The sequence below is a fragment of the Lontra canadensis genome, unplaced genomic scaffold, assembly GCF_010015895.1.
Source record: "Lontra canadensis isolate GAN:19392208 unplaced genomic scaffold, GSC_riverotter_1.0 scaffold5, whole genome shotgun sequence".
Taxonomy (NCBI): Eukaryota; Metazoa; Chordata; class Mammalia; order Carnivora; family Mustelidae; genus Lontra; species Lontra canadensis.
The window spans coordinates 15,378,214-15,404,920 of NW_022630999.1; the positions used below are offsets into that span (position 1 = coordinate 15,378,214).

Here is a 26,707-nt window from a genome sequence, read left to right on the forward strand (position 1 = left end):
ACTCAGTGGGGAGTCTGCTTTCGAATTCTCTCTCACTCTCCCTCTGCCCCTCCCCCCACTAGTGTTCTCTCTCTCTCTCATTCTCTCTCTCATAAATGAATCTTAAAAAAAAAAAAGAATTCTTAAAAATGTTACTCCGTTTTTGGACCTCTCTGATTCTCTTACCAAACTCTCCCTGAGACTGTAGCACTTAGGGACTATGTGTTACCACTATTCATTCATTTGGCAAGTATGAATGGAGCACTTACTAGTTCCAGGACTGGGTGGAACATTAAAAAGGTAATTAAAAAAAAAAAATCTTCCCTCCTCCATCCTGGAATTTCCTTTGGAGTGGGAGGTGTATTTAGTTTAGTCTTACATTGCCACAATATTTAGCTTCATTTTGTTATCATTACTGCTGCTATCATTATCACGATCATGTCATTACAACGGGCTTGGGTGTAGCACTTGCAACATAGCAGGTGATGGGGCAAAAAGCACTTCCTTGAAGAAAGGCGTTCTGTCGGGGCACCCGGGTGGTTCAGTCGGTTAAGCATCTGCCTTTAGCTCAGGTGATGATCCCAGCATCCTGGGATGGAGCCCTGCATCAGGCTCTGTGCTCAGTGGGGAGTCTGCTTCTCCCTTTCCCTCTCCCCCGCTTATGCTCTGCCTCTCTCAAATAAATAAATAAAACATGAAAAAGAAAAGAAAAGCACTATGTGTACACCACTTCTGCCCCATTCAGAACTTCTAAAAGGCAAATATATTATTCCCATTTTACAGATCTGGAAGCTAAGGCCCAGTGACATGGCATTCAGCTCAATCTCATACAGCCTATGAGAGAAAGTCTGCATTTGAGCCCAGATTTGACAGGTTCCATAACTGGTTCTCTCTCCAGTTCCCAGAACCCACTCCATAAATTTCATGGATGGCAATGAAAATTTGCTTTCGTTTTTCCGTGAGGGTTAAGGTTCTGATCCACAACCTTGGGTGTAGACTGAAGGATGTGGCCTTTGAGTTGTGGGTCTTGTCGTGAGGATAAATATGCAAGGGGCCACTCTTCATCCTAATTCCTCTTGTGACATTGGAAGACATCTAGGAGGCTACAACCATTTGTCCCCGACCCTTTCATCCACAATTTCAAATGCATCTCTCTGAAGGGCCGTGGGCCTTGGTCTCCTCAGTGGCAAAACTGTGAGGTTTTTTGTAGATGAGGATGTCTAATAGAGCTTTCTGCACTAATGAAAATGTTTTATTTCTGTGCTATCCAATATAATTGCCACTTGCCACATGCTGGCCATGGAGGACTTGAAATGTGGCTAGTGTGATTGAGAAATGGGATTTTTAATTTTACTTAATTTTAATTTGAATAGCCACATATAAAGAATGACTACCGTATGGGGCAGGGCAAACCTAGAAGGATCTTTATCATTCTTTTCCCTTTTGATCTTATACATATTATTGGGTTGCAGACAACATTTTTTAATGAAATGGCATGAGCTATTAAAGAGAATAGAAATAGAAAAAATACCAGGACACATCATGCCTACTAAAAAGAAGTTTTGTCTGGGAAACTTTTGTTTCACGTATTTGTGTCCTGGGTCATTCTGCAAAATTAATTTCGCCTAGTGATTCACGGTCAAAAAAACCTTGAAAACCTTTGCCTGTCCCTGAGTAATGTCATAGAGACCTTGAGAGTGACAGGCTTCTGTGGCAGTCCTTTATCCAGCCTGGGGCTCTGCAAGACCTCATTTTAGGAATATTCTGTTCTTCCAGATCCTACAGGCATATGGTGAGCATGTGACTTCTCAGATGGTAATTGGAAGTGACTTTGTGGTCATCTATCTGTCTGGATGCAGAGATCCCAAACTGGTGGCCCACGGGCAGAATACACTCCCACAGACACGCCTTTTGGGGACCCTCACATGCCTTTGCAGGACAGAAATCCCCTGGGGCCCAGCAGCTTCTTCTTCCTTTAGGTGAGCCAGCCTCCTTAGTTTGATTATCCACTAACATTACCTGCCTGGCCCCTGAAGGCATTTTGTGTTGCAACCTTGTTTAGTATGCATAGATTATTGGATCTGAAAGCAAAGTGAGAGATCCAAGAATGCAAGCCTTTTCCTTTGTAGGTGGGAAAACAGTGACTCAGGAATGGGGCGTGTCCTGCCGGAGGACTCTTACATCCCCCTCTCAAGGAAGAGCCAGGGGTTAACCGAAATCCTGGTAGGACAGAGGAAGGAAGGGAAGGGAGAAAGGGAAAAGGAAATCGAGGGAAAGAGCAAGACAGAAGGAGGGAGGGAGGAGATGGGACGCAGTGATAGGATGTGAGCCATCCCGTCAGCCTGGGGAGAGGGGGACCTGACTGATAGCGCAGATTTCGGGTTGAGGGGATGCTCTTGGAGCAATCATGCCTTTGGGCTAATGGACGGAGCAAAAGTCATCCAGGAGATCCCTATAGAACGTGGAGCAATGGAACAAGCGCTCTGGACACCAAAGAGGGGTCTCTGCGGGACCTCTGCCCTCTGAGTGCTGAGGCTGCTTGGAATGACTTTGAGAATTCCCTAACTTGTGTCACTTGGCCGTCATTTTGGCGTCCTTTCAGGCAACCTGCCCGATCTGAAGCCAGAGCATTTCTCTGCTGGTCCTAGTGTGGCCAGCATGGTGGGGACGCTGAGCAGGTTCAGCCACTCTCTGCGCCTCAGGGCTGTAAAGGTGTGCTTGGGTGGGAGAGGGAGCTGGGGGCCAGCTTGGAGAGAGAGGGTCATAAGTAGGTCCGTGTCGGGCCCTCCACCTCTTCAATTATAGAAGCTCTATGGGCCCCAGGCGGGAACAGCAACACCCGTGCCTTCAGGTGCCTGGTTGTGAGGGAGAGAAGTTGGCCAGGGGTGAGGCAGAAAGGAAGAGGTAGGAACCATGGTGTTCTGGAAGGCTCAGAAACAAACACCAGGCTGCCCAAGTAAAGCGTGTCTGGGAGCCCCATGCAGTACAGGCATCCCCTGGTCTGGCGACTGTCCCCGAATGCCCGCGAGGGGACCGGATGTTTGCATTCTGAGCATGGTTTACGATGGAATCTGTACAACCTGGAGGCCATTTCAGCATTTCAAGGAAATGTTTGAAGCTTCCAAAAAAACCAAAAAGGAAAACGAAAAAGAAACCTCTAGACGAGATGTTTTCTGTGTGTCTTCCGCTAAAAACCCGTAAGTCAAGGGGAGCCGGGGTGACAGCTGATGTTTCTTGCATTTCTCAACGGTGTCTCGGAGCCTGATGGCCTGCCAGCCTCAGGAAGCAAACATTGTATAAGTGTTCAAACCTCCGGCTCACAGGCCAAGGGATGGAGTCACTCAGAGCACAGACAATCACTGGCTTCCTGGAGTCCCTCTACTTCCAACATGGCTTCCAGGACCCCAGAGGAAACCCAAATCGTATTCCCAAAAAGCTGTAGAGATGCTGGAAAAGGTGTGTCAAGGCCCCAGTGCAAGGCAGCCCCATGCTGCCTGCTGGCGATGCTTGGGCAGGTCCCCCTCTTTCCCTCAGGATACACTGGGCAGAAGGAAGCCCAGCTGGAAATACCCCCTGGGAGGGAAAATCAAATCTCTTCTAGATCTACAGTGCCTGCCTCAACCCTAGCTCCAACCTTTACATGTGATGGGACTTCAGGCAAATTAACGAACCTCCCTGGGCCTCAGATTGCCCATAGATAGAAGAGGGATCCCATGGTATCTGTCTCCTGGGGCTGAGAGAATTCAGTGAGTTGGGAGGTATGAAGCCCAAGGGGCATGGCACAAAGTAATTGCCCAATTTGTGTTCGTATTGGGCTCCTCTTATAGCCCCTCAGTGTCCCTGACTGGGGACTTTGGTAAAGGTAGTGAGGAAGAGAGTCAGCAGTGTGACAAGAGACTTGGTGTTTGCTGAGAGGAGGCAACCCCAGTGGGAAAAATGTCAGATTCGCTAGGGAGTATCCCCTTCCCTGTCAGGGCTCAACAGAACCTCAGCCGTTCATACCCAGGTCTCTAGATTAGATTTTCAAAACTCATGGCCCCAGTGTAGCGAGATGATATTCTTGAAATATTAACTGGTATTTCCTTCAGCCGCCGTCTTCATCCTTCCCCCTCTATTCAGGGAGGGAGGCCTCAGGGCCAGGATGGGCAGCAGAAGGCAGAGACAAAAAGAGGTCGCTTCCTGGCTTTTGAGTTTCAAGTCTGTGCCCTCAAAACAGGAAGGATCCATTACAAAGCTAAATATTCTAGAGAAAGTATAAATTAGATAGGGCAGAAAGGGCTCCTTTACCCCCAGCTAACAAAAAATGATTCCCTGGCCCAGAGGTGGGGAGGAGAATCTCAGGGAAAGAAATGAGAACACAGATCTATTTGAGTCCTTAGAAAAGAGGCCCATGCTGCCCCCGCTGGGCTGAGTCCTGGACCAGACCCCCCAGTGAAGAGGGGAACGGAGGTGCAGACTGCCTGCCACTTAGTTTCTGCTTATCTTGAAAGAGGAACCACTCTGACTTACAGAATTGAGGACTTTTCTCGTTTTGTTTTGGTTTTTTTTTTAATCGTATAGTGTTTTATTGACTTCAATCAGAAATACACAGTCTCTTCTTTTTTTTCTTATCTTTTTTTTTTTTTTAATTTACAATCATAAGATGAACATAGAAATAAGGGGAAACCTAATTCTTTGACTCCGGATCTGGACCAGCTTTCTGAATTCACCAAATCAATAACAAATACGCTGTTCCCATTTCAGTGAGGAACCCCACTCTCACATGAAGAATAACTTCCAGCCACGGCTGCGGGTCAGGCCTCGCCCCCCCGCCCCTCCAGGGCCCTGGCTGTGCTAAGGGACCCGGCTGGGTCTAGCAAGTCCGTCTGCTCGAGCCCTGCTGCCAGCCGCACTCCCTGACCGCGGAGCACACTGCTGAGCCTGGCAGAGAGAGAGGCTGGGAAAGGGTTTCTGTGGCGGCGAAGGTTTGACCAGAACGTCTTGGGGTCACAGGCTGTGTTACTGACGTTCCTGACCTGCTGACACGGGAAAGTGTGGCCAGGTCAGGCCACCTGGGCAGGGACCCGGGGATCCCCAGAGGGCTCCTGCCTCTGCCCAGCGCCAGCTGCCAGCACCTGCTGAGCTGCCCCTCCAGGGAGCCCCACACACACACCTGCCAGGCCATCCGTCCTGAGCCACGAAGTGACTCCAGGTGGTCATGCCCTCGCCCTGGGGGCAGCCATCACAGCCCCTTCATCCTCACCTTCAGCCACAGATGCTCAGTCACTGCGTCCGGTTTCCTGGTCTGTACCCGACAAACATTATTCCTCAACCTGTGTGGAATTTATGTACGTATCTTAAGTCAGCCGGGTAATGGATGGATGATTACTGCGGGGGGCGGGGGGGATAGTAGATCCCCCGTAGCCTCCCCCAAGCCCACTCCCTCCCCAGAGGGAACCCCTCTTGGCCCTTCTGCGTGGCCAGCAGTAGAGCTTCATGGTGAGAGCTGCCTAAGTTCAGGTTCCTTCTGCCATTTCCTAATGATATGGCTGTGAGCAAGTGACCTCAGCTCTTTGGGCCTCCGTTTCCCCATCTGTAAAATAGGGATAATAATATCACCCCCCTCCCCGAATTATGAGAACTCAGTGAGACGGCATATTTACACTGCTGAGCCCAGTTCCTGACAGAGTAACCACTCTGCAAACATGCTCTCTTATCCTTCCAGACCTTTCCTTGGGCGTTCGCCCCTGCTGTTTCTTCATGCATGGCTTCATTCCGAGCTCCCTCCTCATCCTTCTGCATCTTGGACCTCAGACCCCCCTTCCCCACTCCCAGCCCACCTAGGCTAATGCTAAGCCTCAGCATGACTCCAGACTGATGGAAGCATATTCTACTGTGAACTCCCTCCCCCACCTGTCTGTGACCCGTGGGCCACGCTGCAGGTTGCGCTCTCTTTTATCCTGTTATCCTAGAACACACACCCTCAGACACTGACACGCGGCATGCCTGAGTTCTCTCCATCTCCCTCCGGGCCTCAGCCTTCTCATTTGCTAAATGAAACCATGGGACTCATCTTACTCGGTCTTGTATTTACCCATCAAGTAGTTACTGAGCCTTTACAGACCTGGCACGTACAGTGCAGAGACAGACAGGACACCGTGGTCCCTGCCCTCACGAGGCTCACAATCTCTGTATTAAGTGACCTCCCAGCCCAGGGAGCTCTGATGGGTTCCAGGGATTCGCACGATGAGCATAGATGTCATGACACAATGAGATGATACACGCGGGGCCCTTAGGGGTTACCAAAAGCAGCTCTCATGGTCTCCCTAGCAGAGTTTTCAGAAAACAAATCACCCATCTCTTCTAAGTATGCACACACAACTGACACGCCAACACATCCCCCTAGAAACAGCAGATGTGCCCAAAATACACCGCCCCAGGAAAACATAGATCATAGCCTCTGTTTCCCACAACAGGAAACACCCAATTCACACATTCCTCAGCAGGATACATCAAAAGCGTGTCAGCCACCCACCTCTGCAGCCCACAGAAACCCATCAACAGAAAGCTCAGGGATGGGGGCAGAAAGAAGAGGTTGCTTTAAGGGGGTGAACCGGCTGCAGCCGGGGCTTCTCTTCCTGAGCGGCAGCAGGGAGGGACAACCAGAAAACCTTTGCCCAAGTTGGACTGGCCCCAAAACGGATTTGACGATATTTGAGCCAAACCCAGGGCGAATGGCAAGGGGCAATTCAGAAAGAATTCCCGCACTGAGTTGAGGTGGGGGTGCGTGACTTGAGAGAGCCTTTAATATTAATTTTTGCTTATATTCGTTAAGCCCAAGCAGTGTCCCAAGCACTTTTATATAACTGAAGTGATTTAATACTCACAGCTGACCTGAGTTGTTCCCATTCTAGAGATGAGCAAACTGAGACAGGCGTCATCATGCACTTAACTTGCTCAAGGTCACACAGCCGGCAGGCAGCAGAGCTAGAATACCAACCCAGCCCCCCTGACTCCAGCATCCACACCCCGAACCCCTGCACCCAGTGCCTGTCAACACAGGGATCCCCTGTCACTGCCGCCTTTTCCCAGGAGACGGGATCAGGGCTGCAGATCCCAGTTCAACTCCAAAACCAAACTCAAGGTCATGTTGCAAAGGACCAGAGACTATTGTCCACAGACCCCACCCTAACCTGTCAGGCAGACTGCTTTCTACCCGTGAAATGCCTGGATCCACAGTCGGGTCTTCTCCTCCGTGCTTAGGAAATACCTGTGAACACACTCAGGGTACTTTGGGCCCTAATGAAGCCGTGAGTTGCCGACGTGTGACAGCTGCGGCGCCTGGCTGCTTCCCGGGGCCCGGGGCGGTTGCGAGCTCATTTTGGAGCTGGTTGATTCTCTCTACTTGATGTTGCACTGTTCAGGCAGAAGCTGCACTGTTTCTATTACACTTCCAGCCATTTTTCACAGTGGTTCTGTTGTCTCCAAGACAGCTTTGTCATTCTTTTAATTACGCCCCAGGACACCATAGGTGCTTCTACCTCCTAAAGACGAGTTTAAAGATGACGCGATTAGAACAGAGGCTCGTCTCTTTCTACAAGGTCAGGCCACCCTCAGAGGGGGGAAGGACCAAGCGTGCAGGCACCACATCAGTGAGGGGAGCATAACTTAGGTCACGTTGTCTGTGAGAGGGGAAGCATGCCGTGACCGGCTCTTAAAAGAGAGTAATCGAATGGCAGCACCGGGGAGTTGAAGAGTGAGACCGGTTAATGGAGAGAAGGGAGTGTGTGGAGGGCGGAAGAGGCACAGAGAAGGACACACAGAGCCAGAACCAGCTTTTAATTGGAGGGGATTTCATAAATCATTTTGTCCCATCTCATCCTCAGTGACTGCAGAGGGAGGGCGCGTCCAAGATGGTCAAAGCAGGTAACAGCGCAGAGAGAACCGGAACTCAGGCCAGCTGGGGCTCGTGATGAGAAACTCCTGAGACAGGAACAACAGCCCCCCGGAGAGAAGGAGGAAAGCGGGGTGCGGGAATTGGGTGTCGAGCTTACTTCTAGCTCCTCTGACTCATGCGCTCTCTTTAACTTACAGGGAGGCCAGCTGCCCCTCCCCTTCTAATGTGTGGCTGTGCTCCCACACTTTTAAATTATCTCTGTCACACTTGGGAAGAGCTTTACTTGCAAATTTAGTTGTGGAATTAAGTTGTATTTTCTCTTAGAACTAAAGGTCTGCTGGGTGTCTATTTTAGACCCTTCACTTTTCTTTTTTTTACCTGCACAAATAACATTTTTATTTTTATTTTTTTAATTTAATTTAATTTTTTCAGTGTTCCAAGATTCATTGTTTCTGCACCACACCCAGTGCTCCATGCAATACGTGTCCTCCATAATACCCACCACCAGGCTCACCTAACCTCCCCCTCTCCTCCCCTCGAAAACCCTCAGTTTGTTTCTCAGAGTCCACAGTCTCTCATGGTTCGTCTCCCCCCTGATTTCCCCCAGTTCACTTTTCCTGTCCTTCTCCCAATGTCCTCCATGTTATTCCTTACGCTCCACAAGTAAGCGAAACCCTATGATAATTGACTCTCTCTGCTTGACTTATTTTATTCAGCATAATCTCTTCTAGTCCCGTCCATGTTGATACAAAAGTTGAGTATTCATCCTTTCTGATGGAGGCATAATACTCCATTGTATATATGGACCATATCTTCTTTATCCATTTGTCCGTTGAAGGGCATCTTGGTTCTTTCCAGTTTGGTGACTGTGGCCATTGCTGCTATGAACATTGGGGTTCAGATGACCCTTCTTTTCACTGCATCTGTATCTTTGGGGTAAATACCCATTAGTGCAATTGCAGCCAACCCTTCATTTTTCATCTCACAGGTGCTGACTGGGCTGATTTTCTGTCTTAAAAAAGTATACTGACAGCCATTGCCAATTGACCTCTTTGCTTCTAGTCTTGGAAAAATTAAGATTGTTCAGTCTCGCAGTACCTGAAAAATTGTGACTTTTTAAAAAATTAATATTTATCGCATTGCTTGGAATCTTTTGTTTCTAGGTCAAATTCAGGATGGGTGAATGTGTGTGTAATTGGTTCAGATTGCAAACTGCTTTTGAGTACAACTTTAAAACTCTTCAAGGATGAAAAGGAATAATTTAAGTCTGAGGTGGTATACCCGAATTAATTTGCACATGTTATTTTTATTTAAGTAGGGTTCCAGCAGAGTTAATTTCTTCTTTCCCCAGTCTCAGTGCCTGGTTTTCTGTTTATGGATCTATAAAGTTGAAATGTCCAGTAGTGGTACCACTAGCCACATGTGGCTACTTAAATGTAAATTTATATTAATTAAAATGAGATAAAATTAAAAATTCAGTCCCTCAGTCACACTAGCCATGTTTCAAATGTTCAACAGCCACATAGGGCTATTAATTATTATTTTGGACAGTGTAAATATTGAACATTTCTGTACTCAGAAATCTGTTGGACAGCACTCCTTACAGATTGTCACTGCCAATGTCCCTCCTATGTGCCCTTTCCTGGCCATGTTTTAGAAACATATCCCATGATCCAGGTCTCTAAACTTCATAACTTCATGGATTATTTCACAAGTCATCCGAGCTAATGTCCTTTGAGGCTCATGTCTTCTCTAAAATGTTGCTGTCAAGGACAGGTAGTTCAAAATACAAGTCAATCTGGAATTAAAGAGACATTTGTACATAAGACAAATGTTATAAATCATGTGACTAGCTTCTAGTTCTTTCTGAGATCAAAATTCGTGGAAATAATAACCAGCAGAAAATCAGCAATAAAATTCCAGTGCTTTGGGGGAGGGTGGGTAGGGATTGGTGGGAAGAAATGGCACCTTCCACACACACAGAGTATGGTTTGATTATGTCATTGACTTAATTACCCAAAGATACAAGATCTTGTTGGGAACGAGGTAGCTTCAGGGCAAGAGCTGATATGGCACAGCTCAGCCTACCTTCCCCTGACCCCTAGAGCTCCTGTTGGCACTATCTAGATAAGGAAAATCTTCACACGTCTGTAAACTCAAATCTTGCTACACTGCTGCCCTTTTATAATCACAGTTTACATCAGCAATCTGGAAGAACTCATACAAATGAGGCCTGCATTTCTATTTGTGGGACGGTTTACAAACATCAGACGCTTGTGGGTTTCCAGCCACCCTCAGCAGCACCAAAGGAGTACCCTGATCCTGAGGAAAGCAGCAGAGTTGGGTGGGGGGGGTCATCACTAACTCTGTGCCCAGAAAACCCATTTTCCTAATCTGTCCCCTCCCCCAGATTTTACATCTTTTTATCTGAGTGGGTCAAAGACTGAGTCTTGGGGCATCTGGGTGGCTCAGTGGGTTAAGCCTCTGCCTTCAGCAGGTCATGATCCCAGGATCCTGGGATCGAGCCCCGAGTTGGGCTCTCTGCTCAGCAGGGAGCCTGCTTCTCCTCCTCTCTCTCTGCCTGCCTCTCTGCCTACTTGTGATTTGTCAAATAAATAAATAAAATCTTTAAAAAAAAAAAGACTGAGTCTTGACTGAAAACCATGATCCCAAGTCAATTTCCCCCAGAAAATCAAATCAGGGGAAAATCTAATTGATCGTAGAAGTTGGTTCTCAAGCAATAAGGCAGGTTAAATTAGAAAAGGTAAATGAGAATTCGGGCAGTGATTCTGGGGTGGGGAGGCTTTTGGGTACTTTTCAGACTTCTCATTGCTGTCGATGATGATTATCCTGTTAGTTCTTACTTGATTTTCAGACTCACAGTTTTGTTTCCCTCAACAATCGTGGATCAGCACACTGTTCAGATACCTTTCTCACGAACTGGTAGAAGAGGGAAGAGTGAAATATTTTCCAGGGGTGGTGAGCACAAAGCAAAGAAAGCAGAAGGGGAGATGGGATGAATGGTTATGGACGTTCTGGGGGTGGGGAAGGATTGCTCTGAGCTGTGGGGAGGGTGTGATGGTCATGGTACCGGTGAGCATTTGTGGAACACTTCATGCACTTTTTGAAATGCTTTGTGTGTATTAACCCATTTAGTGAGTTAATTAATGATTTAGTTAACTAGCTAACTCACTACATTTTGTCTTAAATTTAAGACAGCAGAAAAGTTGAATAAGGGGCAGGGACTCCTCAAGACAAAGATTCTGAGAAGGATATTATTCTCCCGCCTCAGACAGCAAAGTTGTCAGATGCAACACTTTCAGGGCTCAGTAACCAGCTTCTTGCCCTATAGCACAAGGGGGATTCGGGAGACCTGTTAGTGGAAGATAATTGAAAGTCCATGGTGCCTGGGTGGCCCAGTCAGTTAAGTGTCTGCCTTCGGCTCAGGTCATGATCTCAGGGTCCTGGGATCAAGTTCCATATCAGGCTCCCTGCTCTGCAGGGAGTCTGCTTCTTCCTCTGCCCCTCATCCCACTTGTTCTCTCAATCTCTCTCCTCTCTCTCTCTCCCAAATAAATAAAATCTTAAAAAAAAAAAAAGAAAAAGAAAGAAAGAAAGAAAGAAAGAAAGAAAAGAAAGAAAGAAAAAGGAAATCCTGTTTTCCTGTTACTTGTCTTTAAAAGGAGGAAAGCAGCTAAGATCAGTTTTGGAGGCCATCTTTGAGAATCTGAAGAGAGCTGTAGCATAATGTACATCATACCAAACTTTATATTTAATTAGAAATATTAGATCCCAGGCATATCCATCCAGATACGCTGCAGTAACAAGGTCATGACAACAAAAGTTACTCTCTGCTCACCATAGATGTTCGTCCTGGGTTAGTCTTGGATCTGCACTCCAGGGCTCAATCAGGGATCCGAGCTGATGCACCCGGCACACCATCTGGGATATCCCTGGTTGCTGGGTTATGGAAAAGGCAATATGGCAGATAACAAACTGGCTGGCTCCAGTTGAAAGTGACACACATGATTTCCATTCACTTTTCATGCCAAGCAAGACACCATGTGCCATCCTTCCTTGTGCCTAGAATAAAAGATTCAAATTTCAGTGAACACCCATTAACCATGACCACACTAGGTCAAGAAGCCCTGAAGCAAGTATTTTGTAAATTCCTTTGCAGTTCAAGGTTCATGTGAGTCCAGATTAATTTATAATAAACTTATTCAAAATTTAGGCAGTAAGCCTGCATGTCTAAATGGTAAACATCAATTCCCCTCCAATCAGGTGGTCATCTTTATAGCCAGGACAAGAGTGAGCTTCCTCCTAATAGAGTATGAGCAAAAGATTTGGGACTGTTGCTTCAACTTTGAGAATTGAGGAATTGAGGAAATCTCTCCCAATCTCCCCAGGGGCTTCTTACAAGAGACAAGATCTGGTTCCTCATTGGCAAAGTTATCTCAGTAGCTTATACATAATGAGGTTGGACCTGAGAGCTGGCAGTATCCCTCCCAACCCTGAATTTTTTTATTCTAAGCAGGTGCCTACTAATATTAAATACCAGAGGTCAGATTTAGAGTGGCCAAGTAAAGTATATCTCAGGGACAGGAGTTCTGGAAACGTGGCCATGGAGAGTCTGGGCAAGAGAATAGACCTATAGGGTAGTAGCTCTATACAGTATCGTCAAGTGCCCAACCTCCATGACCATAGGCCCTTCATAATCTCTACCAGATTTTTTTTCTTAATTATATACTTTTGACATTTTCTCATTGTTATGGAAAGTGCCACTCAGATGAGTCCTCTCTCCAACCTCCTTCCAACTAGAGTGCCACCCCTTTATGCATCTTTTGTACAAAACCCATACTACCATTGACCACCCTCATTTTATAGATGTCAAAACTAGACGCCCAGAGAGGGAATGTCACTTGCTTTGCTCCAAGCCCATTGGAGGTCGCCCATTTCTTTGAGACCCATGTCAACTGCAAGAACCAAATTCTCTTGAGAAGTCTGGGACCTGAGAATTCTGGGACCTTGAGAAGAAATTCTCTTGAGAAGTCCTGGTTTTGATCCAGAATCACCCAAGAACTGTTATTTCTGAATCATTTACCTTGAAATACTCTACTTCTTCTTTTACTTTACTTTTAGTTCTTCTTTACTTTACTTTAGTACTTTAGTTCTTCTATAAATTTGACCTCTATTATGGCAAGGAAAGCTTATGCTCACTCATAAGTCTTTGCCTGCTTAAGGAGATTCATGGACTCGCATCTCCATGATGACTTAGCTTGGCATATGCGGCCTGCTGATGTATTGAAGGTACTTGGCCAATTACCTGCACGTGTTCTGCTTTTTCTCCCAGTTAGGATTATGATAATGTCTTGTAACAGAGTTTGTAAAGGAGACAGGACTTCTGGATAGTGATCTCTTTGTTTCTTCCTACAGTTCCTTATCAGCAGAATCCTTACAATCCCCGAGGCAGCTCCAATGTCATCCAGTGCTACCGCTGTGGAGACACCTGCAAAGGAGAAGTGGTCCGTGTCCACAACAACCACTTTCACATCAGATGCTTCACCTGCCAAGGTAGGAAGCCCAGTCTCCCAGCTCCCTTGTCAGATGGCAGGACATGCCACGGGGACAGACAGAAAAAACAGGCAGTTGAGCTACCTCTACAGCCCTAGAGAAACTGTCCTTGAGCCTTTATGAGAATTCTCCCTTGGGCAGTTTGGAGGGAAGTGGGAGGGAAAATTCTGGATGTGGGGGAGGGAGGGAAGCTGGGGACCTCAGAATGGCAGTGCTGATCCAGAAGGAAAAAGGCAATCCTGCAAGTTTTACCTAAACATCTGGAAAGACTCCTGTCTCGTGCCTCTAAACCAATTTGAGAGTGAATGAAAGAATGGGGCTCTGAGATGAGCCCCTCTTCTATGACCAGTCCTCAAAGGTGAGGCTTAACAGGGGAGAAGGTATGTTATGACTTCACTGAGGTATGTAATTTGGGAGCAGATGGATGTCGGGTTACCTCTTAAAAACTACAAGTTCCTAAACAAGCAGGATAGCTAGCAGCAAGAAGAAAGTAGGACTCTGCTGAAAGAGCCCGGGAGCCCTCTGGCCCGGGCAGGGCAGCCATCCCTCCGCCGTGGTCCCTGACAGATGCCTCTCCAGCTTCCACCTTGAACTCCTCATCCAGGCTTTCTCTTCCCCAGAGCAGCCATTCTGAGGTTGGATGGCCCCGTGGGTTTGGGAAATGTTTGAGCCCAAACCAGGAACTTGCACCTGCTGGTTCTAGATTTGTTCTCACGAAGTGTGACAAGTCCTTCATGTGTGCTGTTCCCTGGGGCTGGTGCTCACATATTTGCAGCCAAGTCTCCCCAGCCCTGATGACATTGTGGGTCCTCACCTTGAGCTTCATCTGAAATGATTCCAACTTGTATCATCTTGGAGTCTTCTTCCTTGATCCATTCTGGTCTGTCACTATCATTCTTAAAACATGGTGCCTAGAACAGACCGCGGTTCTCAAAGTCTAGCAGACAGAGCAAGGGCACCATTTCTGTTAATACGATTGATGTTGAATTGACCTCCGGAGGAGCTGCTTCATGGCATTGACATATATTGAATTTAAGATCAATTGAAACCTCAGATCTTTTCATTTTAATAACTGCGTCCAACCTCAGTCTTATGTGTCTGAGATTGACTTTCCCTGCCACTGAGAAAAATTCTGGATTTCTTTCTCAGGATCTCAATAGACTCTGCATTGAGCAAATAAATGACATATTCATATGTCCTAATGTTTTTAGTGGAAGCATATATGGAATATATTTTAATTGATGTGATTTGAATTCCAGATTGAGGCTTGGCACACCCCTTTAGTGTAAGCTGACTTGCAAAAGTGTCCTGGCGAGTGACCATTTCTACATCCCCAGAAGCTGGGGCAGGACAAAGGGTAAAAACAGTAAAATTGTTCTAAGGAGGCTTGAGCTAGGACTGTGCAATCATATTCTTAAGAAAGTCAATTAGTTACCCTTTGTTTAGACCAAAATTTAATAGTTTTAGGTAACTTTTTGTTTTAGCTCATGATTCTCTGGGTTGGCAGGCAGTTCTCCCAGGCTGAGCTGGCTCTTCTTGTCTCCACTCACCTCATCATGATGCTATTGCTGGGTCAGCTGGCAGTGGTTGGCAGGCTGTTGGGCTGAGTGCCTGCATCTGGCTTCTCATCCTCCAGTAGCCTGGCTTGGACTCATTTGCATGGTGGTCTCAGAGTTCCAAGCACAGCCAGGGAGCAAGCTTCGGAAAGCAAGACCTTCTTAAGCCTCAGCTTATGTTATACCTGCCAATGTCCCATTAGCCAAAACGAGTCAAGGGGCTGACCCAGGTTCAAGATCATGAAGAAATAAACCTTGCCCTTGGTGGGAGGATTTGCAGACTTCAAGGGTGTGAATACAGAGAAAGGAAGAATTTGGACATTTTGACAATCAACCACAGGGAGGTTGGAAAACATCTTTTCATGGAGACTTTAAGGAAAAAAAAATAGATTTACTTTTCTGACTGTTTTCAATGTCAACTTGCTTAGAAGTGAAAGAAATGAAAGAATTTTTGTTTCCAGCAGTAACAGTTATAGTTACCTTAAATAGCTTCATTTGAAAAAGTTAAAATCTCTATGAATATTTCTTACAGTTCTTTTACCATGCACTACTGTGCTGACATGAAATGAAAGAACCCGCAGAGGTAAAAAAACAAAAGTAAAAGCAGAAATCCTCGTGTGCCTGCCAGTGCAAGATTTAATCCTGATGGTTTATGCTCAACCTTGGCAACCTTGGGCTTTTGCCTTGATGGCTGCATAGATGATGGAGACATAGGAAGTAGAGGCTAGAGCCTGGTCTAAGTAGGAATCTAATAGGAGACCTCTGAGTAAAGCTGAGATTTTCCCCTATGAAAATCTTACTTTCAATGTATGGTTGGGTGAGAAATAAACTGGAGGAGGAGACAGCAAGGAACCTTTTCTGTACCAACTTTGGCACTAGGTAGAGGAGAATAAAACTTGTATCAAAATGTCTACCCATAATCCACCCTTAACATGGATTCATGTTCTATATTCATGCTATATATTTGGCATAAATATTTAAAAAGGTGAAACAGAATTTAAAAGAAAGTCATCCTACACTTGGCAAATGGCAGAAACAAGTGATATTCCTCTTTGGAGGAACTCAGCTTTACTCCAGGACTCAAAGAACTCCCACATGTAACATTATTAGCCAAATGAGTAACTCACGGTCAAAAACACAGAAATCATACTGGGGGTAGAACACCACAGAAACAAAGAAGAAAAGAATCAGAACCTCAAAGACTTCATAAGTTGGCATTTTCTGACATTATATAATGACTACATACAATACATTTAAATAGGTAAGAAGAGCCATTTAAAAAAAGAACAAGAACAGAAACATTATAGGAAGTAGCACGGCAGATTTGAAAAAGAAACAAAACTTTAGAAATAAAAATAAATAATATTTGAAATTTAAAAGTCAGTGTATGGATTATATAGCAGATTAGATGTTGCTGAAGAAAGAATTAATGAACTGTAGGATTTAGCCAAGAAATAGATATATACATTTGGTTCAGAAATATAAGAAGGAGGTAAAAATAAAAGAGAAATTTATGCATGGAGAAAATAGTGGAAAGATTTGACATATATTCAATCAGAGTTCTAGAGATATGTAATTGAATACATGAGTGGGAGGATATTTGGAGACATGACAGCTGTGAATGTTCTAGAACCATGCAAAGACACAAATCCTTGGATCCAGAAACTTAATAAATCCCAGTAGAAAAATATAAAAGAACTCCACTTACATACATCATCAGAGTGAAACCACAGATCACCAAAGACAAAAGACAATTTTAAGAACAGCCAGAGAGAAGAAATAGATCATCTGCCTATGAATGGTAAGTAGACTGACAGCTGACATGTTAGTAGCAACAAGGAAGCCAGAGACCAGTGGGGTAATACCTGTATATACTAAAAGAAATAACTAAATTTAGAATTATGTGTTCAGCAAAAATATTTCTCAAGAACCAAACAAACCTATAGCTAACATCATATTTAATGGTGAAAGACTGCCTGCCTGCCTGCCTTCCTGTAAAGTCAAAAGTAGCAAAAGGATGTTTGCTCTTACTACTTCCATTCAACTCTGTACCATAGGCTTCTATTGGGTCAGTTACGTAAGAAAATGAAGTAAAAGACATCCGGATTGAAAAAGTAAGAGTAAAGTTATTTCTATATGCACATGACATGATCTCATAAATAGCAAATCCTAAGGAATACACTAAAAAGCTATTAGAAATAACAACTAAGTTCATCAGGGTTTGGGGGTGAAAGATCAGTATGCCAAAATCAATTGAATTTCTATACATTTACAATGAATGATCTGAAAATAAAATAAAGAAATGATTTATTTGTAATAGCATCAAAAATAAAATACATAGGAATAAATTTAACAAAAGTATAAAATTTATACTCTGAAAAGAAATATTAAAGAAGATCTAAATAAATGAAATCTCGTGTTCATGGATCAGAAGTCTTAATATTGTCAAGATGGCAGTATTCTTCAGATTAACCCACAGATCTGATGCTCTCTTACTCAGCTCAGGTTTCCACAATAAAATACTGTAGGTTGAGTGGCTTAAACAGAAATTTATCTTATCACAGTTCCAGAGGCCGGAAGTCCAAGATCAAGGTGCCAGCATGGTTGGGTTCTGGTGAGAGTTCCCTTCTTGGCTTGCAGATAGCCATCTTCTTTCTGTGCTCTCACATGTCAGAAAGAGAAAGAGAGAGGGAGAGAGAGAGAGAGAGATGGCAAGCTGGCTGGTGTCTCTTCTAAAAAGGACACTAATCTCATAATAAGGGTCCCACCCTTATAACCTCATCTAAACCTAAGTATCTCCTCAAGGCCCCTACATAAACACCATGACACTGGGAGTTAGGGCTTCAAAATACAAATCTGGGGCAGAACAATATTCTGTTCATAGCGAATACAATGCCCATAAAAATCCCAGCCCACTTCCTTGAAGAAATTGACAAGCTGATTGTGAGATTAATATGGAATTGCAGAGGACATAAAGTAGCCAAAGCATTTCTGAAAAAAAAAAAAAAAGAACAAAGCTGAAGGACTCAAACTTCCCATTTTCAAAACTTACTACAAAGCTACAGTAGGTAAGACAATGTGGTATTAGCACATGAATAGACATATAGATCAATAGATTTGAGAGAGCAGAAATAAACCCTTAGGTTTATGGTCAGGTGATTGTCAGCAAAGCTACCAAAACAATTCTATGGGGAAAGAAGAGTCTTCAACAAATGGTGCTAGGAAAACTGGACATACATATGTAAAAAAAAAAACAAAAAAATGAAGTTGGACTCCTTCCTCACACCATACATAATAATTAGCTCAAAATAAGTCAAAAACCTACCTGTAAGAGCTGAAACTATAAAACTCTCAGGAGAAAATACAAGAGTAAGTCTTTGTGACCTTGAGTTAGCCAAAGACTTCTTGGCTTGGATACCAGAAGCACAAACAACAGAAGAAAAATAGATGAATTAGGTGTCATCAAAATTAAACACTTCTCTGTGCTTCAAATATACCATCAAGAATGTAAAAAGGCAACCCACTGAATGGGAAAGGAAATTTGCAAAACATACATCTGGTAAAGAACTTGTATCTAAACTATATAAAATATTCTTACAACTTACAAATAATCCGATTTCGAAATGGGCAAAGGTTCCAAAGAGACGTTTCTCCAAAGAAGTTCTACACACGTCCAGCAAACACATGGAAAAAATGTTCGATAGCATTAGCCATCTGAGAATGCACATCAAACCACAAGGAGACACATGTCATACCCACAAGATCGGCCATCTTCAAAAAGACAGAGAATCCGACAAGCGTTGGCAAGAATGTGGAGAAATTGGAACCCTCACGCGCTGCTGGTGGGAATGCAAAGTACACAGCTGCTGTGGAAAACCGTCTTGCAGTTCCTCTAGAGTTACCCTATGACTTAACAATTTCAAAGTCATAAGATGTATGCTTAAGAGAAATGAAAACACATGTCCACACAAACACTTGTGCATGACTGTTCACGGCACTATTATTCATCAAGTCAAAAATTGGAAACAAATCAAATATCCTCAACCAATGAACAGATAAATAAAATAAAGTGGAATATTTTGTAGCAATACATCTGCATGGATGAACCCTGAAAACACAAATGGCCCATAAACATATAAGAAGATTCTCAATTTCATTAATAAGCAGGGAAGTGAAATTTAAAATCACAATAAGTTGGGGAGCCTGGATGACTCAGTCAGTTGAGCGGCTGACTCTTGATTTCAGCTTGGGTCATGGTCTCAGAGTCATGAGATTGAGCCCCAAGTCGGGCTCGCACTGAGCATGGAGGCTGCTGGGGTTTCTCTCTCTCCCTCTCCCTCTTTCCCTAGCCTCGCCCCCTGGCACCCTGCTTGTGCACATGCATACATGTGTGCTCCCACTTGGAAGGAAGGAAGGAAGGAAGGAAGGAAGGAAGGAAGGAAGGAAGGAAAGGAGGGAGGGAGAGAGAAAGAAAGAAAAGAAGAAAAGGAAAGGGAAGGGGAGGGGAAGGGGAGGGGAGGGGAGGGAGAAAAGAAAGAGTGTGTTTTTAAAAATTAATTAATTAATTACATAAAATCACAATAAGATGACATTTTACAGCCACTAGGTTGACGCATATATTATCAGCTTCTAATGATGATATGGATCGGTGGAAACTGCTGGTGGGAAAGCAAATGGGAAAAACTCTTTGGAAAACTACGAGGCTTCACCTCACAGGTACAAGAATGCCCAAAGCAGCATTTCCATAAAAGAAAAAAAAAAATTGCAAACAGTTCAAATGTCCTTTGACAGTGGAGTAGATCGCTTGTGATACAGACCATGGGATACAGCAGAAAAACCCAGTTACGGGCATCGACCTGGACGCATCTTCAGCACATCATCCTGAAAGTACGAAGCAAGCGCGGAAGAATAAATGCAGTGGGGTTCCACGAACATAAAGTTCAAAAAAGGCAAAACTAAACAAGGCATTATTTGTGGATACATCAGAGGTGGTCAAAGTAGGAAGAAAAGCAAGAGAATAACAAACAACAGTTAGGGACAACATGGGGAAGGGGATGCTTTCGGGAGATGCAAACAGGCTTCCGAGGCACCGGGAATGTTCTGTTTCATAGAGTTGGAAGCGGGTAGCGGGAAGTGTATTTTATTCTTCTTCTTTAAACCGTGTTTGTATATTTATTCCTTTTTCTGTATGTGTAATGTAGTTCATAGTTAAACATTTAAATGTTAAATGGATCGCCCTCAGGAACCCTTCTAAAGCTTTGGTTTTGAAAACTCCGTCTCGTTTGCAAAGTACGGGTCTCCGTGTGTTCTCAATTTCTTCTTCTTCATTTCACAAATGAGGCAGCTGAGCTTGAGAGAGGTGGGGTAACTTTTTCAAAGCCACACAGCACCTGAGTGGTAGAACAGAAATATGGACCACGGTCCAGTGACCCGCAACACGGTCAGTCCATTTTCCCCTGAAATGCACGATGACTGTGGGCAAGGTCTCTTTCTGGGCATTTTTTAACAATGAACACTCATTCTGGATTTTCTCAAAGCGATTCTGATTTCTCATATTCTGTCCCACTGTCAAACCCATTGATCTGCTTTTTTTTTTCTTGTTAATAGACTTCACTTTTTTGATTCACAGAATAACGTCTGCCCTGAGTGTGTTAACTTCCGCATCAGTTCCATGCTGCAGACCCTCTCCAAGGTCTTTCCTGTTATTTGGATGTCGGGCTCTGCTCAGCCTCAGACACATCTGTCGTGCTGTCCAGCTTGCCTCCCATCCCCGTGCTCCCCACTGTATTTCCAGGAACCCCCTGAGATTCTTATCAACCTTTACATCCTTTCTACCAAAAACTTCCTCCTGCAGCTCCTTGGGGAAAACGGAAGAACCGATTGTTCCGTTTTCTTACCGCCTCCTGGGTTTGTCCACTGGGAGAGGTCGCTCTGGGGGTGGAGCTGGCCGGGGAAACAAAGGGGAGAAAAGAAGGAAAAAAACAGGAGCTGTTTCCAATGAGGTCGTAGGCCATGACCTCACTAATTCCACAGCCGTGAAGTCAATCGATCTGCCACCTGCACGCCCCAGAACGCCCTGTACCCTGGCCCAGCCTGCTCTTGAGGCATTGTTTGCTGTGAAGAATTTTCATGAAGCCTGGTAGAAGATCAACCCTCCCATCATCAACCACCACCACCCCCTGCGCTAATAGGCCCTGCTTCTCTGCAGGCAGGGGTGGGCTCCAGGGCCCGCCAGCCCCACCTCGTACTGAGTTTAAAATGTTTAGGCCCCTGGTAGACCCCGAAAGGAGCAATGCTTCTCCTAGACTCATGGCATGCCGGTGTCAAAAGAAAAGCTCAGATCACTTTTTAATCCACCTTCTTCATTGTACATGCATGTGAACAGAGACCAAGTTCATTGTCAGCCAGAGAGTTAGTGGCAGTGACAAACCCAGAGCCCGGGTGGTCCAGTTTGCAAACTATCATGACTCCCACTGTGCTGCACAGTCCCCCTAATGCTGTGACCTCTGGGGCTGCCCTCTTGCTCACTCATCCTGGCCCCATAAGCCTGCCTCTGGCCTGCAAGGTGAACACACACTTGTGCCACATATCTCTCTTTAACCTGACTGCTTTTGCATGACAAGTTTCCCTATGAACAAGGAGACAGTATTTGCTGGGGTAGCCTCACCCAACCCAGGCCAGGTCCTCACAATTACAGGCTTGGAATTCTATCTTATTGGTTTCCACACCATTGATCATGCCTCAGAAAGCTGATCCATGCTCACCAAGACCTCAGGAAACCAATGTATAAAATCAGAGTGCCCTTTTATTAATGGAGAGATGTCATTCTCTGTTATAGTAGTTTGCATTGCCCTGACCAGCTTCTTCTCTCCCAAAAGTCTACCTAGTAAGTCAAACTGTAAGTCACGTAGTGACTACAGACTCAGAACAAGGGGGCTGGTCAAAGGGTTGGAATGGGCTCCCCAGTGGCCTTCCCTTGATGTCTGGCCAGCCTCTTCTGGGCTGCCACCCCTGCTTTAGCCAGATCAATACATTCAGCAGTTCTGGTGGCCCTAAAAGCCATTTGATCTCTTGGAAGAAATTTTGCCTCTTTCTGTCCTTCCCATTAGGTGTGGATTTCGTAACTTAACCCTCGGAGGGAAATCTCACTTCCCACGTTTCTAAGTCCTTTGGAGGTAGGGAGTCCTACATGCTTTGGTTGTTCAAGCACCTATAACTACCTCCACCTACTCCTCTGTTATCAACCCTATGCATCTTCGTATTGTCTGCAAGGATATCCCATAAGACCTGGTGACATACGTCACCTGTCTGTGCAAAAGCTAGCAATGCAATTGGTCATTTTTGCAACTGGGTGATGGGGCATCATTATAACCTTCTCTCTTCTTTTGTTTATGTCAGAGAGTTTCAAAATATTTTTTTAAGGTTTTGAAAAACTAGGAGAAAAACCATCCATGGCTCCTCAATATCCCACAAAGCCTAAACTTCTTAAGCTGGACTCAGGCTCTCCTCCAACAGGCCTATCAATGTCTTCCTGTTATTACTGCCCTCCACACCCTAAAAATACCACACCTCCACACAGATATCACTTGCAACTTCCTGCTTGTGTGCTTTAGCTCATTTTCCACCTTCAGGGTTCAACTTAAGTGCCTCCTCCTCCAAGAAGCCTACCATGATCCCTCCCCCACAACATTGCTCCCTTTTCCTCCCCACTCCTGGCACTTGCTGCCCGCTCCAGCCCATGGCCTGTTGCCCATGATGTATGTTCTATAAGGTCGTCTTTTGGCATATACTGTTAGCTCTTCATGGTTCAGGGATTGCGTTTTATCATTCTTGCCTTGGAACAGACCAACTCTTTATGTCTATGGGGAGAGCAGATTATAAATTTCTAACCATTCATCCCATTGCCATCCTAAATTGTGTTCACCTTGCACAGAATCATACACAGGGAAAGTGCCCAGGGACATTTTAACTGATCTTATCCAATTCATGAGATGGTATGGCCTTGTGTGAGCCACGCAGCCCGAAACTTCCATCCGTGCACGAGAGGGGGTACGACCTCCGTGGTCTCATCTGAATCACCTGCGGAGTGCGCCAAAACGCAAATCCCTGGGGCCTTGCGCCCAGGGGGTCTGATTCAGGCCCAGGCATCAGCCTCTTAAGGAGCCCGTGGTTTCTTCCAATGCAAAGGGTCTTCAGGACACACTTTAAGGAACACTAGCCCCACGAGGTCCTATGTGCCACCATTTTGGGGTCACTCATGACCAAGTCACATGCCAGCCTTGTCCCCTGCGAGAACCTCGTGCTGGCCAACCTTCCCTGGACTCACCCTGCCCTCGATCTTCTCCTTGTGTCCCGCAGTATGTGGCTGCGGCCTGGCCCAGTCGGGCTTCTTCTTCAAGAACCAGGAGTACATCTGCACCCAGGACTACCAGCAGCTCTACGGCACCCGCTGCGACAGCTGTAGGGACTTCATCACCGGCGAGGTCATCTCTGCCCTGGGCCGCACCTACCACCCCAAGTGCTTCGTGTGCAGCTTGTGCAGGTGAGCAGGTGGGGGAGGCCGGCCCCTCCACCTGGGACCCGTGGCAGTCTGGGGGCTCCCAGGGCTGGATGCTGGACACTTGGATTTCTAGACTGTCCTGGGCAGAACAATGTGACAGCAGCCGAATCCTGTCTGTCAAAGGTGATCTCCTGCGAAACACTAGTTTGCCTAGAGATCCAGACAGAGTGAGGACCTGAGCCCCAGCCCTCAGCCTCCCATTTCCCGTCAGAAGTCCTCAGAGGAACTACCGAGTACCCTGAACCCATTCTGGAAACCGGGCAACTGGGCCAGCTCCTACCCCCTCAGCCACATATAGTGTAGAGATATGTTTGTAACCTTCCCCCATGACCCTGACAAGTGATGCCCTCTCTATAAGCCTCAGCTTCTTCATCGGTAAAATGGGCATCAAAACCATTGCCGCATTGTTGACTTTTTATGAAGGATAATGAGATGGCATTTGCAAAGAGTGTAGCTCAGTGACGGGGACGTAATTGTGTCTGCTTTTGCTGTTCTTGTCATTATATGACAACCATCTAGCCTCTCAGGCAAGCTGGTAGGTGATGGGAAGTTCACCCTTCCCTCCCCCTCATGCCCTGTGCCCCGGTTCCTTGTTACCTCAGCAGACATATGTGAAGGGTCCACCGTGTGCCAAGCACTGCATTAAGGAGATGCAAAAAATAAAGGAGGCCTCAGCCTTGCCCACAAATACATTAAAATTTAATGGACTGTTCTGATTAAGTCATATGTAGAAACGTGGTTTGGAATAAATGTATGCTTTTTTTAATTAAGAAAGGAATTTATGGATTATTCTCCCCATAAAATAACTACCTATTAGTTACCAGTTAGGGTTGCTGCCGAGACTGATGACACAATGTACAAGAAAATAAAATCACGCAGTGGAATTCATTCACTCATCCATCTCCTAAAACCTGGGTGCTGGGCCCCAGAATCCCAGACCCACTGGAGGCTAGCACAGTAAGGTTCATATGTTGGTTTTTGTTGTTGGTTTTTTTTTTAAGATTTTATTTATTTATTTGACAGAGAGAGAGATATCACAAGTAGGCAGAGAGGCAAGCAGAGAGAGAGAGAGGAGGAAGCAAGCTCCCCGCTGAGCAGAGAGCCCCATGCGAGGCTCGATCCCAGGACCCCGGGATCATGACCGGAGCCGAAGGCAGAGGCTTAACCCACTGAGCCACCCAGGCGCCCCTGGTTTTTTTTTTTTGTTTGTTTGTTTTTTTTGAGGAATTTATTTAGTTATTTGACAGAGAGAGAGAGGAAGGAGAAACAGGCTCCCCGCTGAGCAGGGAGCCCGATGTAGGACTCAATCTCAGGACCCCGAGATCATGACCTGAGCCGAACACAGTTGCTTAGCCAACTGAGCCACCCAGGTGTCCCGGGTCCAGACAGTTTAAAGTGAAGTTTCTGTCAAGCCCCACACAGAGGCAGTGCCTGCCCCAGCGTCATGCTGTGTCCTTTACCAGAAGTCAGTGTCTGGGCCTCGATGAGAACCCAGCTCCCCCAACTCACCCCAGCACTCCCTCCCATGCTCCATGTTGCAAATACAAGGGCAGGGGAGCCCCCGGAAGCCTATGTCCAGGGCTGCCGTCAGAGTCTGTGTGATGGACTCTCCCAGACTTCATGCGCGAGAGCCCCTGAACGATGGGCTTGACGCTGCCGGGGACTCGTACAGCTCATCTTTGTTAGGGAGGCAGGACATGGACAAGTTCGAGACCTCTGAACTCTGAAACCCAAACTGCACCATCGCAGAGGAGAGGAAGAGGTTATTGGTGGATTTCTAAAGGTCCTGGCTAGTGAAAGGGAGACATTTTGGTGAATTTAGGAGTTGAATGAGTTCTTCTTGATATTTGGGGATAGAGGAGGTTGGGATGGAAAAAGTCTTTTTGGGAAGAAAGGGCAACTCTGGGAGGAATTATTAACCAATTCGTTCACAGATGAGAAATGTGAGCTTCACTAAGTGTCATGATTGGCCTGGTGTTAGTCCTATCAGTGGTCCAAGTGGGCCTCCAGTTCCAGTCGTGGTCCCAACTGAGTTGGTTGAGCCAATCTGGCACCGTGAACAGCACTTGAATTTACCTTGTCTAATAGAAGGCAGGCTGCGTGTGGTGCCAGCGAGCTTCGAGCCCATCTTCTGTCAGCTCACCAATAGAAATGGAATCCCTCTAGAGATGAGGTGTTGAATTTCTCTTCCATCTCCCTTGCAGGAAGCCTTTCCCCATTGGAGACAAGGTGACCTTCAGCGGGAAGGAATGCGTGTGTCAGACATGCTCCCAGTCCATGACCAGCAGTAAGCCCATCAAGATCCGTGGACCAAGCCGTGAGTGCTCCCCCCAGGCACCTCCGTGTCTGCGGGCCATGCGTCCTAGGGCTCCCTGTCCCAGCTCCGGCATCCGTTCCTGCAGGCCTGGAGGGAAGTGGGGGAGGTTTCCACCCTGGAGGACTCCTGAAGCCTGACCCAGTTGGCATTCGGCCCAGACTCACCAGCTTCCTTAAGCAGAAATGCAGGGAAAGCAGGCTGCTGACTAGAAACAGTGACAGCCTGTACCATGCTTGGCCGCTTGGGTGGGGCTCTTCTGGGATGAGCTAGGCTCCCCATCTCATCTCCCTTCTGGATCTGTGTTCCTCAGAGCACCCGAACAGGGCTGAAGAAGCCACCAAGGGTTCTCAATTTCTACAAATGCCACTAAAATGTATACACAGACACATCTTAAAAAGGAGAAATATGGGAGCAAACCACAAGGGATGGGCTAGTGTCTCTTAGAAAGTGTCCCAGGGAAACCTTCACTGCATAATGCTAAACATACAAATTTTTAGACCCACTTTGGACTTCTTTTTTTTTTAATTTTCTTTAATCTTTTTTTTTAGATTTTATTTATTTACTTGACAGAGAGCAAGCGAGAGAGAGAGAGAGAGAGCATGAGCCAGGGCAGGGAGGGGCAGAGGGAAAAGCAGAAAAGCAGACTCCCTGCTGAGCAGGGAACCCGATGTGGGGCTCGACCCCAGGCCTCTGAGATCATGACCTGAGCTGAAGACAGACACTTAACCCACTGAGCTACCCAGGCACCCCCCCAACTTTCGACTTCTAAGAAAGGAACCTAGAAGTCTGCATTCTTAATAAGCTTCCTAGGTGATGCATTTGCTGCTCCTACGACTGAGAACCAG

General features: G+C 45.9%; 1 protein-coding gene across 6 annotated transcripts in view; it reads left to right on the forward strand.

Annotated features, from left to right (window-relative positions):
• ABLIM3 (actin binding LIM protein family member 3) overlaps positions 1 to 26,707 on the forward strand; it is a 109,608-nt gene that overhangs the window by 24,275 nt on the left and 58,626 nt on the right. For all 6 annotated transcript variants that reach the window (XM_032851494.1, XM_032851496.1, XM_032851497.1 and 3 more), the window contains exons 3-5: positions 13,292 to 13,429; positions 23,344 to 23,527; positions 25,750 to 25,862. In XM_032851494.1, coding sequence (XP_032707385.1) covers positions 13,292 to 13,429; positions 23,344 to 23,527; positions 25,750 to 25,862 — 435 coding nt within the window. The remainder of the gene's footprint in view (positions 1 to 13,291; positions 13,430 to 23,343; positions 23,528 to 25,749; positions 25,863 to 26,707) is intronic.